At 46.2% G+C, this 15,482-nt stretch overlaps 1 protein-coding gene across 1 annotated transcript in view; it reads left to right on the top strand.

Annotated features, from left to right (window-relative positions):
- The window catches only part of cabp7a (calcium binding protein 7a), a 60,155-nt gene that overhangs the window by 31,851 nt on the left and 12,822 nt on the right, over window positions 1-15,482 (top strand). Inside the window, exons 2-3 of the mRNA XM_018740509.1 lie at window positions 2,304-2,447; window positions 3,041-3,153. Coding sequence (XP_018596025.1) covers window positions 2,304-2,447; window positions 3,041-3,153 — 257 coding nt within the window. The remainder of the gene's footprint in view (window positions 1-2,303; window positions 2,448-3,040; window positions 3,154-15,482) is intronic.

The following is a 15,482-nucleotide window of genomic DNA, read 5'->3' as shown; positions in this document are numbered from 1 at the left end:
GGGGTGCAACCCCTCGGTCTCCACCGTAATACGTCATCATTACAACAGACTGAGGAGAGGATCCGAGAGTTGTTGTCGAGAAACTAGCAAAGGTCACCGAGGAGCAGACGTTGTTACGAGGAGAATCTGAAAACCGTGAGTCGAAGAGCTGGCGATGGGTTGAGGGAGACGAAAGGGATGAGGAGGGACAAGGAAACAGGGACAAGGAGGTCAGGAAAGAGGTAAGCAAATCAATCTGAGAAGCGTGAGCGAAGAGTAAGGCTGAACAAGGTTCCGCATCTTCCTGCACTCCAGGCTGTCCTTTTACGCGCCTGGACCCTGATCAGTCGCAGGTGTTCCTGGTTACTGAGGTGGAGGGCGTGACACCATTCATGATGGAGTTTACTGTGAATTGCTGCTCTCTAATATCATTGTTTTTTCATGTTATCTGCAAATATTAATTGAACTAAAGTTACTGAACATCTTCTGAAGAGAATCAGCCCCAACGGTGAGAGAAATTCCTGCATGTGTCTGAAAGATCTTGGAAATGCAGAATGTTTTTTTAATATACTGTGTACATAAATATATATGAACAATTGTAATAGGAATGAATGAAAAACACCATCTTTTAAAACCATTTTTGTAACTGACCTTACACTATTCTGTGCATAACTGAAACTTGGCAGTGAAAGCCTTCTGCTAGCATCAGTACATATCTTAAGGGAAAAGGGCATTTGCTGAGAGATTAGTCACCAGAACCAATATTTTCTGTGCTGCATATTTTATTAAACATTAAATATTATAACTTGACAAGTGGAAAATTGCAGATGAATGAACATTTATCCAGAATGCATACAAATAATTTAATCTGTCCATCCACAAGGAACATGATTCAAAAGTCTTCTCAAGACAGAATGTTATATCAGACCACTTATTTTGAGGAAAAAATCATGTGGCAATTCATGAAATGTTAACTTTGCTGGCATTCAGAAAACAAATTATCCTCCAGTATTTAACAACAGTGTAGTAATAGACAGGAAGGAAAAAAAGGAATTTGGAATATATGTACAAAAATATAGTCATAGGAATAACAGTTAAAATAAAGACATCTTTTAAACAAGTTCAGACAAGTATAAAATATTGTAGCGCATGCCACTCGTAGGTTGGATGGGGTGAAGAAGGATGCACAGGCAGCGTTCATAACAAACATTTTATTAAACACTGGCACACAGGGAAATAATGCTCTCAGTTTCTTCAGGGACCTGCACTTCAAACCAGCCTTCCCAGCCTGCTTAGCACCTGCAGGATTTTTCTTTTTCCCCCCTGTCAAGCACGGTCACCCCTTTATTTTCCCCATAAGTCCCCCAGCGGTTGAACACTTACATTTCACATTTTACCAAGAATCCACCTATTTACAATAAACGTGGTCCCGCTCAAACACAGAGTAATGTGGGTCATTACAATATATATTATTCAATGCTGCAAAAATACAAGAAATCGCTCACATTCATTCAGCATGTTAGACCAGGGGCGAGTCCAGGATTCTTTAAATGAGGTGGCACGGGGGGGCGAAGAACCAGTCTGGGGGGACACACTTCACATTTTACAAAATCCCGCATTTTGGTGTTTCAAACTTTATTGTAGCCTATTTGGGAGAAGTGATTGTGCCTTTAATCTTTAAAACAACAGGAAGAAACAAAGTAATATTTGTCTATTTTCTATTTATGTGGTGATGAACCACTGCTGAATTACACAGGAAAGTCAGAGCTATTCACTAGTCTGCTGAAGTTATTTTAATTAAGCTATCTAACTAGCTATGTAATATCATAATGGGACTCTTGAGAGCTTTTGAAGCCATTATACTGCTTCAAGGGTCATCGTTACTAGGGCAATCAAGCATCGGTAGGCTACATCACTCACTAGTCTTGCTCTTATCTGGAGTTTACCTCTGCATATTATTGCAGTGGAGAAATACAATACCCCAGTCCACATATGTATTTCAAAATATATAACTGAGTGTGTTCATACCATTAACAGAGACGTGGTCTGTGGTCGAGTCGTGTCTTTCCTCCTGTTTGATAAACGTGGTACTGTGATACCGCATCGCAAATCAAGCAGCTATTGACAGTGCTCTGATCCAGTGAAGTTGGGCATTGTCAAATTGACAGTACTCTAGCTCAATGGCATTCAGGGTGCACTGGGGAGGCCAATCATATTTTAAGGGGGGCCAGTGCCACCTTGTTAAATATGCCCCTGTGTTAGATTGACATGATTATACATATGTTGACATTCTGTACCCATTTATGGGCCTCTCCCCCACACAGAGATTCGTGAGGCCTTCAAAGTGTTTGACCGCGATGGGAACGGTTTCATCTCCAAGCAGGAGCTGGGCATTGCCATGCGGTCCCTGGGCTACATGCCGAATGAGGTGGAGCTGGAGGTCATCATCCAAAGGCTGGACATGGACGGTAAGATAGGAATAAAATAGGAATTGAAAAAGAGGGGGAAAAAAAAAAAAAAACCTGTCCAGTTTATATAGAACATATGCTATGGAAATGAAACCAAACGTTGCTGTTATGGGTAATGAATAAGAAAACCAGGTTTTAAAATACTTATAAACCATATTCATACAAACATTCTGTTTTTTGTGAAAGTATTAGTGAACTAATATCCAATGCCATGATCTTCTTGTATGTATAGGTACTTTACCTTAGCATTACCTTAAAAAGATATTGTAAGAATAAAGCAAATTAAATATTTAAAAACCTCAATTCTATACCACAAAAAAAAAAAAAAACAAAATCCCACTTATGAAGGTATCTGTATAGCAAAATTTATATTTTGATATTATTTATTCAGTTAAAATGCAAGATATGTGAGATATATAAAACATAGACATTGTTCAGGATATCTGACATTTAATCTTTGCATAAACAACACAAATATTATATGACCGGTGACAGAACATTGCATGTGTCTGTGTGCATTTTTAAGTGTTGTTTCTGAAACACCTGGTCCAATTTAAGCATGAATGTTTACATTGATTTTCTTTTGGCTACAGGAGATGGTCAGGTGGACTTTGAGGAGTTTGTAACTCTACTTGGACCAAAGCTCTCGGCAGCTGGAATGCCCGACAAATTCCACGGAACAGACTTTGACTCCGTTTTCTGGAAGGTAACCATCATCAGTGTTTGTGCTGCTTTTTTATTCGCGATAGGAATTGCTTAGTCGAAAATGCTGTAGACTATCAAAAATGGAACAATTTTACTTGACCACTCTTGGTTTCATTGGCATAAATGGATGTAGTGTTGATAGCACACAGCAGCAACCTCAGCAAAATGGTTCATGTTGTCTCAATGTTGCATTACTCCATAGGAAAAGGTCTCCTGCTTTTCATCAGTGGTAATTTCGACTTACATTGGATATCACCATAATTTAAATCACTCTCTTCCCCTGGCAATACAACACCAATTTTGAGCAAAGTTTCAGATGGACCAGATGCCCCAGTGAAAAACTGTGGTAAACAAAGAAATCCAGGGGGCCACACAGTGCTCATTCTGAATGTAGATGGGATTCATGGGCCAGGCCAGAGTTTGAATTGTGTGGTGTTTTGTATTGGCATACTGCTAGTTGTTGTTTGAGGTTTAGCGATGCAATGAGAGAGATAGTAGGGAAGAAGAGAGAGGATGTGCACTTGGTGATGTTGACTTGGTGTGTTCAATGCTTGTTCATTTTCATTATTAAAATCTTTGAATAATAATTCTCCTGCTTACCTTGTCTACTGAAGACACAACAAAACTGGCGACAAGAATGGTTTTCTTTCTACAGGATTATTGAGGATGGCATCTGTAAGTGCTTCGTGTCCCACTCCTTTTTTGCCTTGTCCCAGTGACCCCGCCATACCGCTAGTATTGTGGTTGAAAATGTTTAACAACTACTTGCTAGGCATTGATGCAACTGGATGTTCCTGGTCAGAAGCAAGAAAACGGGCTTTGCTCCTTCACTGCCCCGGAACCGAAGGTCAGAGACTGTTTAAAACGTTGCCAAATACCGGTGATGATCTGGCTGCTGCGATTAAAGCTTTGGAAGACCACTTAAATCCAAAACGAAATGTGGTTGTGGAATGGCATGCTTGTGAGGGATGCTGTTTTTGCAGAACTTGACAGACGTCTGCATGCAGACATCATTGAAAGGATTAATTCTTCACAGTGAGTCTCTCCAATTGTAGTGGTCCAAAAGATAATGGGGGAAATTTGTATGTGTGTGGATTTGCCAGGGCCCAATAAGGCAATAATAGTGGATAGCTACCCATTGCCGTATACGGAAGAGATGATGACACTACTGTGAGGTGCGACTGTGTTTTTGACCACAAGCTTAGAAAGTGCATATTATCAGGTACCTCTCCATGAAGACAGCAGGGACCTCACAGCCTTCATTACACACGAGGGTCTTTTCAGGTTCTATAGGGTACCTTATGGCTTGGCTTCTGCTCCATCCACGTTTCAGAAGATGATGGCTGTCATTCTTAAGGGACTCCAGAATGTTGCAAACTATCTGGATGACATCATCGTGTGGGGACGCTAGCTAGAGGAGCATGATCAAACGCTGAAGGATGTGCTGCAACAACTCAAAGATGCTGGATTGCTGCTGAATGAGTGAAAGTGTCACTTCAGGAAGTTGAGCTTCAGATTTTTAGGGCACATAGCAACTGCACAGGGTATTCAGCCAGACCAGGAACACCTCTCTGCAATAATCAATGCACCTGCGCCAGCAGATGCTGTTCAGTTGCGTACTTTGCCGAGTCTTCTTTCTTGGTACAACGAATTCATTCCCAATTTTGCTTCTGTAGTGGCGACTTTGCGTGCATGCTTGCAGGATGACATCTGATTTTGCTAGTCTGAAGCAGCTGAAGACAGCTTGGCTGCAGTCAAACAGCTTCTTGTGAACAGTCCTGCTCTAACACTGTTTGACCCTGACCTGCCAACTGTCATCTCCACTGATGCGTCTGATTATGGCTTGGGTGCTGTCTTCTCACAGATACGTGCTGATGGTCATGAACGTACTGTTGGTTTTGCATCCAGAACACTAACCCCAGCTGAGTGAAAGTATTCCACTGTTGAGAAAGAGGCTTTGGCTTGCATTTGGGCTATCGAAAAGTGGAGGACATACTTTTGGGGTTGGAGATTTACCTTGCAGACTCACCATCAAGCGTTAACTATGCTGCTGACTACAAAAGGGACTGATGGAGCTGGCATGCGCATAGCAAAGTGGGCGGGCTCGGTTGCTTTGCTTTAACTACATTGTTCAATACCATGCTGGATCCGACAATCACACTGCAGATTGTTTGTCTCGCCTGCCTCTGCCTTGTCCTTCCACTGAGCAAGAGACTGAACCTGAGTTGGTGGCTTTGCTGTCCGCTGCTCTGACTGCCATTTCACAGGAAGACTTTGCTGCTGCTTCAGCTCGCTGTTCTGAACTCTATGCTCTACGTACACAAATTGTGCATGGTTGGCTGCCTTCTCCTACTGCTTTGAACTCGGTGTTACATCAGTACTACAAACTACAGCACGAGTTCAGTGTGCAAGATAACTTTGTGTTTAGAGGTTCGCAGCTGGTGGTACCTAAAGAACTCCATGACACGCTAGTTCGTATTGCACATAAAAGTCATCAGGGAACTGTGCAAAAGAAACAACGCCTACGTGAACTCTATTGGTGGCCTCAAATGGATGTGCTCATGACAGAGAAAATTGCCGCTTCCCAGTTGTATTTCTTTGGACAAGACAGCCAAACCTTCTGCTGCACCTCTCTAGCCTGTTCTTTTGCCTTCTGCACCTTGGGAAAAACTGGTGATAGACAATGTAGGTCCTTTTGAGACAGCTGTTTGGAATTGCCGATATGCCTTGACGCTCACAGATTATTATAGTAAGTGGCCTGAAGTAGCCTTTACTGCATCTGTGGCAGCAAAGCAAGTGACTGCTTTTTGTTTCTCTATTTTCAGTAGACATGGCAATCCGAGGACACTAGTGACTGACAATGGGCCTCAGTTCACTTTGCCTGAGTTAGCCGCGTACATTCAGTATGTTCATACATCGGTGTATCATCCTGCTGCAAATGGAGCTATTGAACGCTTCCATCGTGTGCTTAAAAGTACAATTCAGTCAGCCATCATACAATCAGCACCATGGCAAGAAACAGTAACTGACATCCTTCAGGTTTTCCGCGCTACACCGCATTCTATGACAGGTTGAATAATTTCATGGGCGGAAAATGTGCACTCATCTTATTGTTCTCCTGCCTCCACCTTCTGGTCATGAGCCTGCACCGATGCACCAGTGTGTTTCAGCACGGCAGGATGTCATGAAAGCTCGATTTGATCGCAAACATTGCGTGTGTCATTCTTCTTTTCAAGAAGGGGATAAAGTGCGCATAAAAAACCCAGTACATGTGCCAAAGGCTCATCCCAAATTCACTCCTCCAGTTGAGGTTAAGAAACAAGTTGTCCCTTATACACACCTCTTGGATGACGGAAGGAAATGGTATGCTTCATGCTTCGCACCAGTACCGATGAATGCGCTGGATACTGGACAAACAGCCACTGCTGGAAACTTGCTTTCATCTCACATATCCTGGTCTGAAAATCCCGTGCCTTCGGATGCTTGTTTGCGTGAGAAACGCCAAAGGCACAAGCCGGTTTGGCTGAAGGACTATGTACACTAGTTACAGAATTAACATGGACATTTAAGTACTGTTGAAATGTTCTGTGCTGTTGAAAAGTGCTATTAAAAATTTTGTTACGAGCTAATGACATTCTTTCAATGTGTTGTATAGTGTATTTTTATATGCATGTGAAGTGGTTGCTTGATAGGTAATGTACTGTTTGCCTTTCCAATTGCATGTACTGTTTGTGATTACAGGAAGAATTCCTTAGGTAAGAGGGGGATATGTGGTGTTTTGCATTGGCATACTGCTAGTTGGTGTTCAAGGTTTTGCAATGTAATTAGAGAGATAGTAGAGAAGAAGAAGAGAGAGGTTGTGCACTTGGTGATGTTGACTTGGTGTGTTCGATGCTTGTTCATTTTCATTATTAAAATCTTTGAATAATAATTCTCCTGCTTCCCTTGTCTACTGAAGAAACAAGAAATTTGGTCTATGGCATTAGCTCCTTCTAAGTGGGATTCCCAAAGTGATGGCATGTTATTATCTTTTTTATTTCATTACACTTTTTTGTTTTTTTTTTATTATTGTTTTTCAAAGTCACACTAATGGTTATCAAAAATCAACTATCAATCAAAATTATAAATGAACAGATAAGCAAAAGTGCTTAAGTGTCATGCCCTCACCCATTAGCTTGTCAGTGACACCTGGAACCACACATGCACTTTCTGAACCGCTTGTCCCATACGGGGTCGCGGGGAGCCCGAGCCTAACCCAGCAACACAGGGCGTAAGGCTGGAGGGGGAGGAGACACACCCAGGACGGGACGCCAGTCCATCGCAAGGCACCCCAAGCAGGACTTGAACCCCAGACCCACAGGAGAGCAGGACCTGGTTCAACCCACTGCGCTACCGCGCCCCCCTCCACCTGGAACCAATCACAGGGAAATGATATAAGAAGGCGTGCCAAACTCCATTCAAACGTGGAACTTCCCCAGAACAACCGCAGTGGCTTACCTGTGCTTATTGATGACATGGGTGCTTTTCCTGGCTGTTACATGTGCTTCACGTTTTCTTCGATTACGATTCTGGTGTTCTCCCCAATGATGTTTGCCGTGCGATCAGCCCGTGCCTCTCCCTGGATTTCCCTGGTTGCTTTTGACTGTTGGCTAGTCTTCGAAAACGAGTGCGCAATTGAGTCTGTTGCTCAATTCCGTCCGGGCGGCAATGACGGACATGACATTAAGAAAGTCCATTCATCCATCCATCCATCTTCCTCCGCTTTTATCCGGGGCCGGGTCGCGGGGGCAGCAGTCCGAGCAGAGTACTCCAGACCTCCCTCTCCCCGCACACCTCCTCCAGTTCCTCTGGGGGAACCCCAAGGCATTCCCAGGCCAGCCGGGAGACATAGTCTCTCCAACGTGTCCTGGGTCTGCCCCGAGGCCTCCTCCCAGTGGGACAAGCCCGGAGCACCTCCCCAGGGAGGCGTCCAGGAGGCATCCGGAACAGATGCCCGAGCCACCTCAACTGGCTCCTCTCGATGCGGAGGAGCAGCGGCTCTACTCCGAGCTCCTCCCGGGTGACTGAGCTCCTCACCCTATCCCTAAGGGTGCGCCCAACCACTCTGCGGAGGAAACTCATTTCTGCCGCTTGTATCCGCGATCTCATTCTTTCGGTCATGATCCAGAGTTCATGACCATAGGTGAGGGTAGGAACGTAGATCGACCGGTAAATTGAGAGCTTCGCCTTACGACTCAGCTCCCTCTTCACCACAACAGACCGGTACAATGACCGCATTACTGCAGACGCCGCACCGATCCGTCTGTCGACCTGCCGCTCCATTTTTCCCTCACTCGTGAACAAGACCCCAAGATACTTAAACTCCTCCACTTGAGGGAGCAACTCCCCCCTAACCCGAATGGAAAGTCCATTCAAGTTCCAGTAATATGCGGTAAATAGTTAAAAAGCAAGACAAAATTATTTTTGTTTTATATGACAAATTTCATATGTCTTAAAACTTTGCACTTTCCAGCTTAACTCTTAGCAAGACTTTTCACAACAAAAATGTGACACAAAGGAAAATTATTTTCATGAAGTTTTTTATATTTGGATTATAATTGATAAATTTGAAGAATCACCTGTAAAACTGTGGAGGTGATCATTATAACTATAAACAGCAACAAACATGGGTGTGACATTAACAATTTTAAACTATGGGACTAACTAATGTTAATGTTCCAACAGAAAAACCCATTTTTATGAATGGATCAACTACTGTAAGTTACTTTAAATAAAACATAAATTACTGTCATGCCCACAACCACACTCCAAACACAAGCACCTAGCCATAATCAGCAGGGTATAAAGGGTGACACTCCACCATTTCCTGGTTGCGGAATCTCGTAAGAGACAACTGCCCTACCTGCGTTCCTGAACTTCACCTTGCCTGACCTTCGCCTAGTGTCCCCATCCTTACTCCCTTGTCCACCTCCTCATGCCTGCGCCCTACTTCCCACACTTCTCTTCAAGATGACAGCACGCACAGATACAGCGGCCTCTCATCAACCCAAGATAAAGTTTCCATTATCGTCTTGTGCATCTAAAAAGGCTAGCAGGAGTGTTCATTCAATAAGATGGATTTCATTTGACTGTGAATAACAACCCAGCGTGAAATAGAGGACTGTTGTGTTTATATTTTCACATAAACGTTGTTAAATGACAACTTTCCGGATGTAGCTATTCAGCTGGATGGGCTAACCTCCTTTAGAGCAGACAGAGAGGCTTCACTCTCCTGTAAGAAACATGGAGGAGGCTTCTGTATTTACATCAACAGAAATGGTGTATGAATGCTATGGTAGTCCTCAAACACACACACACACACACACACACACACACACACACACACACATTTTCAGAACCGCTTGTCCCATACGGGGTCGCGGGGAACCTGAGCCTAACCCGGCAACACAGGGCGCAAGGCCGGAGGGGGAAGGGGACACACCCAGGACGGGACGCCAGTCTGCCGCAAGGCACCCCAAGCGGGACTCGAACCCCAGACCCACTGGAGAGCAGGACTGTGGACCAACCCACTGCGTCACCGCACCCCCTTAGTCCTCAAACACACACACACACACACACATCTTCAGAACCGCTTGTCCCATACGGGGTCACGGGGGAACCGGAGCCTACCCGGCAACACAGGGCGTAAGGCCGGAGGGGGAGGGGACACACCCAGGACGGGACGCCAGTCTGCCGCAAGGCACCCCAAGCGGGACTCGAACCCCAGACCCACTGGAGAGCAGGACTGTGGACCAACCCACTGCGTCACCACACCCCCTTAGTCCTCAAACAGTGCTCATTAATGGTAGAGTTTGTCATTGTAAAGTACTGGCCTTATTATCTGCCGAGGGTGATTACTGTGGTTGTTATTGTAGCTGTAAACTTGCTTGTGAGCACTAATGTATGCTAATTTATTAAGCAAACTGTACAATGCTATTAACGAGTAGCAAACAGCATACACTAACAGTTTTTTCATCATCACTGGGGATTTCAGTTGTGCCAATTTAAAAACTGTGCTACTGAAATTCCACCAGCATGTAAACTTTGCAATCACAGGGGAAAATGCACTATATTTGGTTTACAAAGAGAGAAAAAACACATACAAGGCCGCAGTCAGTCCAAATTGGCAGACACACCTCCAGCACTGCTATACCGAACACAGATAACCCACAGGGCCATGTGCTCAGCCCTCTACTGTTCACACTGCTGACTTATGACTGCACTGCAACACAACCTTCCAACTGCATCATCAAGTGTGCTGACGACACGACAGTGGTGGGTCTCATCAGCAACAACGATGAGATGGCATACACAGAGGAAGTGACCCAACTGACTACCCAGTGTAAAAATTTTCAGCGCCTTCAGAAAGGCTGATGCTGCCCACCCTCCATTTACCATCAACAGCACCACTGTAGAGTGAGCAGCTTGAAGTTCCAGGGAGTGCACAATGCTGAGGATCTCACCTGGTCCTCACACACATCAGCACTCATCAAAAGAGCTCAGCAGTGCCTCCATTTCCTGCAGCGAATGAAGAAGGCAAGGCTTCCCCCACCCATCCTCACTACATTGTATAGAGGTACCATAGAGAGTGTACTGTCCAACTGCATCACTGTCTGGTATGGGAACTGCAATGTTTCTAGGGACCTGCAAGTCCCTCCAAAGGATAGTGAACATTGCAGGAAGGATCATCGGTGCTGCTCTTCCCTTCATACAGGACATGTACCACATACGGTGCACCCACAAAGCTGTCAGCATCAGGTCCCCCTCCCCACAGTCTCTTCGCCATTCTGCCATCTGGAAGGAGATACCAAAGTATCCAGACCTCCTCCTAAAGACTGTGCAATGGCTTCTTCCCTCAGGAATCCTCAACAGCACAAAGCCCTGGACCATCCACACACCCATCTCCTGACACAGCTGGTTGTTTTTTCCCGCACATATAAAAGATGTCTGCCCTAGTCCTGAACAAAGCACATGTTACTTTACACAAGGCACATGTCACTTTAAACAAATACCATACTGAAACCAGTTATTTAACTTATTACTGCTCCTGTTACTCACTAGCTGTCTAGTGTCTCATTGTTCTACACACACACACACACACACACACACACACACACACACACACACACGCTGAAACCACTTGTCCCAAGAGGGGTCGCTGCAAGCCGGAGCCTAACCTGGCAACACAGGGTGGAAGGCTGGAGGGGGAGGGGACACACCCAGGACAGGATGCTAGTCCATCACAAGGCACCCCAAGCAGGACTCGAACCCCAGACCCACCAGGGAACAGGACCCAGCCAAATCCGCTGTGCCACTGCACCCCCCCAATTGTTCTAGTTTACAGTTAAATTACATGACCAAATATAGCCTTTTTTGATTTTTATTATATTTACATTTTTACAGAAATCTTTTTTTTAATCATTGTGCACATTGTCTGTCTATATTATATATTAAGTACATTGTTGCCACACTCTAGCCTGTGTACTGCACTGTCTTGTCTTGTTTCTGCACTTGTCTGTTGTATTTATCTTTTTACAAAGTTCACCGTATGTTTTGTGTGGCATGGAGGTCCAAAGAGAAACGGAATTTCGTTCTCCTGTACGTGTAACTCACATATAGGGAGAATGAGAATCAAGTTGACTTTGATACTTTCGACCTTTGCCTTGCCTCATTGACCACGACCTTGGCTCATCCCCCAGAACAACATTCATATCTCGATTCTGGATACACGCCAGTCCCTGACTACAAGTATTACATTGCCCACCTCTCGTGTCCAGCCCCTGTGTGCTATAGAAGATTCTGCCACAACATGGACCCAGCAAAGATCGAGAAACTCTGACCCGCCGTCTTGGCAGGAGATTTGGCTAGGCACTCGTGAGCAGACCCTACAGCAGATGTCCAAATTTGTCTGGCAGGTCCTGCGGTCTCGACAGCAGCGAAGAACACCGGAGATAGAGGGCACAGCTGCGGCCACAGCTCCACCTCCAGCATCATTTCCCATAGCTGCTGCGACAGTCCCTGCAACAGACTCACAATTGATCACTCCCATGAGGTACAACATGGCCCCAGAGAAATGCCAGGAATTTCTCCTGCAGTGCGAGAAGGTGTTCTCCAGCCTGCCCCATTTGTATCAAACCAATGAAAGCCGAGTAACGTACTTGGTCTCGCTACTGACCGGGCCCATTTTGGACTGGGCAATTGCATTTTGGAAGACGCTTGCCGCCACCACCTATGCCCATTTCAAGAAACAGTTTAAAGCTGTGTTTGATCACCTGGTAACCAGGAAGACTGCAGGGGCTCGACTGATGAACATCCAGCAAGGTAATCAGATGATCGGCTCCTAGTTCCACACGCTGATGGCTGAAAGCCGGGGGAACGCTGCTGTCCTGCTGACTAGCTTCCGGAATAGCTTTAACCCTTGTGTCCAAGTCCAGTTTGCCTACTGGGGCGAGGACTGAACCATTGACCAGTTTGTGGAGAATGCTATTCTGACTGACAACCTGGTATGGGAGCGTATGCAGCACTCCTGGCAGGTGCCATCCTTGTCAGGACCACTGTTGGAGCACCCTGAGTCTATACAATTAGGCAGAGGGTGTCTGACCCCTGAAAAACAACAACGTCAGGAAAGGCTTTGCCTGTACTGTGGGAGTCCGGACCACTTTGTAGCCACCTGTCCCGAACGACTATCCCCTGGAGCCACTCATCAGAAATGAGAGGAGAGGGACCTCGTCTGGGTTCCCATTACTTTATCTCAGGAGGCAAACTGGTTGTTAGTTCAGGCATTTTTGGACTCTGGGGCTACTAGCAGTTTTATGGATGTTGCCTTTGCCGAGGTGCAGGGAATCCCCACTCATGATTGTGACATTACGTTACAGGTAAAGGCACTGGATGAGCAACCACTAGGAATAGGAACAATAGAATCCAGAACAGACCCACTCTGGCTCCAGGTCGGGGCTTGCCATGACATTTTACATTTACATTTACATTTACATTTATTCATTCAGCAGATGCCTTTGTCCAAAGCAACGTATATCTCAGCAAAAATACAATTTGTGCATTACATTAAGAGAAAGAGACATGGCTGAAGATATGTGACTCTTAAGCAAACCTAGTTTGTTACCTTCCACTTGATGCATTGATGTTCATCGCTCAAGTAGTTGCATAAAACACAGGATAGATGAATCCTGATAACCTCCTACCAATCTATTTTTTTATGATAATAAGATACACAAAATCACATACAATGCCGGAATAGCAGCTGTATAAAGGCTTATCTGGGGATGCTCATAAAGTTACAGTGCATGAACATTTACACCATACATGAGCTGGAGAGATCTTGGGCGAAATGGGTCCGAAAAAGCTGAGTTTTCAGACCCTTCTTGAATGTAGAGAGTTTCCGTAGTTCTGAGTGAGAGGGGAAGGTCATTCCACCACAACAGAGCCAGAACCGAGAACCTCCGTGCTTTACCTTTTGTGTGCGGGACCACCAAGCCAGCAGAAGTATATGGGCGAAGGGGTCTGGCTGGGGTTTAGCGGTTGATCAAGTCCTGTAAATAGCTGGGAGCAGTTCTACTGATGCATTAGTAGACAATAACCAAGATCTACCCAGCAGTTCAAACAACAGGTGGACAAGTGACTCTACTCTTCCAGGCAAATGGTCTGGCTGTCCATTCGATTGAAACTCTCCTCCAAGAAACTCAGTCCACGGTTCATAGGACCCTTCAAGATCATCTGACAGATCATACCAGTCACGTATAGGTTACAACTGGCCCCACCTTTCCGCATCTGTTCAACCTTTCTTGTGTCTCTGCTGAAGCCTTGTAAGACCTCTCTCCTCTATGCATCACAAGGCACGGCAGCACACTCTCCACTGCAGGAGGGTGGAGGTACAGTCATTCCCATGACCACACCCCAAAAACAAGCACACTGCCGTAATCAGCAAGACAGGGTATAAAAGGTGCCAACCCACCGCTCCCTGGTCACAGAACTTCATGAGAGATAACAGCCTAGTGTCTCCCTTCCTTGCTCCCTTGTCCACCTGCTTGTCCCCAAGCCCAATCTCCCACAGTTTTGACCTTCACCTTGCCTCATTGACTACGACCTTGTATTATCTCTGGGAACAACATTCACACCATGATTCTGGATCCACACCTGCCCCCAATCACGAGTATTGCTTTGCCCCTTTTATCCATCCATCTATCTTCCTCCGCTTATCTGGGGCCGGGTCACGGGGGCAGCAGTCCAAGCAGAGTCCTCCAGACTTCCCTCTCCCCACACACCTCCTCCAGTTCCTCTGGGGAAACCCCAAGGCGTTCCCAGGCCAGCCAGAAGACATAGTCTCTCTAACGTGTCCTGGGTCTGCCCCAAGGCCTCCTCCCAGTGGGACATGCCCAGAGCACCTCACCAGGGAGGCGTCCAGGAGGCATCCGGAACAGATGCCCAAGCCATCTCAACTGGCTCCTCTCGATGCGGGAGGAGCAGCGGCTCTATTCCGAGCTCCTCCCGGGTGACTGAGCTCCTCACCCTATCCCTAAGGGTGTGCCCAGCCACTCTGCGGAGGAAACTCATTTCTGCCGCTTGTATCCGCGATCTCATTCTTTCGGTCATGATCCAGAGTTCATGACCATAGGTGAGGGTAGGAACGTAGATTGACCAGTAAATTGAGAGCTTCGCCTTACAACTCAGCTCAGCTCGGCTGCAAACCTCTCCAGTGCACGCTGTAAGTCTTGATTCAATGAAGCCAACAGGACCACATCGTCCGCAAAAAGCAGAGACGAGATCCTGCGGCCACCAAAACAGACACCCTCCGTTCCCTGACTGCGCCCAGAAATTCTGTCCATGAAGATAATGAACAGAATCGGTGACAAAGGGCAGCCCTGGCGGAGTCCAACATGCACCGGGAACAGGTCTGACTTACTGCCGGCAATGCGAACCAAGCTCCTGCTCCGGTCATACAGGGAACGAACAGCCCGTAGCAGCGAGCCCTGAACCCCATAATCCCGAAATATAATACCCGTCAGCTGCTTCAGGAATCCCATGAGCCAGCCAGGCCCGATAGAACTCCTTCTTCAGCTTGACGGCATCCCTTACTTCCGGTGTCCACCACCATGTTCGGGGATTGCCGCCGCGACAGGCGCCGGAGACTTTATGGCCGCAGCTCCGAACCGCTGCCCTGACAATGGAGGTGTGGAACATAGTCCATTCAGACTCAATGTCCCCCACCTCCCTCGGGACCTGGTTGAAGCTCTGTCGGAGGTGGGAGTTGAAGACCTCTCTGACAGGGGCCTCCGC

This window comes from Scleropages formosus, chromosome 12 (genome assembly GCF_900964775.1).
Source record: "Scleropages formosus chromosome 12, fSclFor1.1, whole genome shotgun sequence".
In the NCBI taxonomy this organism is placed as follows: Eukaryota; Metazoa; Chordata; class Actinopteri; order Osteoglossiformes; family Osteoglossidae; genus Scleropages; species Scleropages formosus.
The sequence above is the reverse complement of the archived record's forward strand: the minus strand, read 5'-3'. Positions and strand labels throughout refer to the sequence as shown.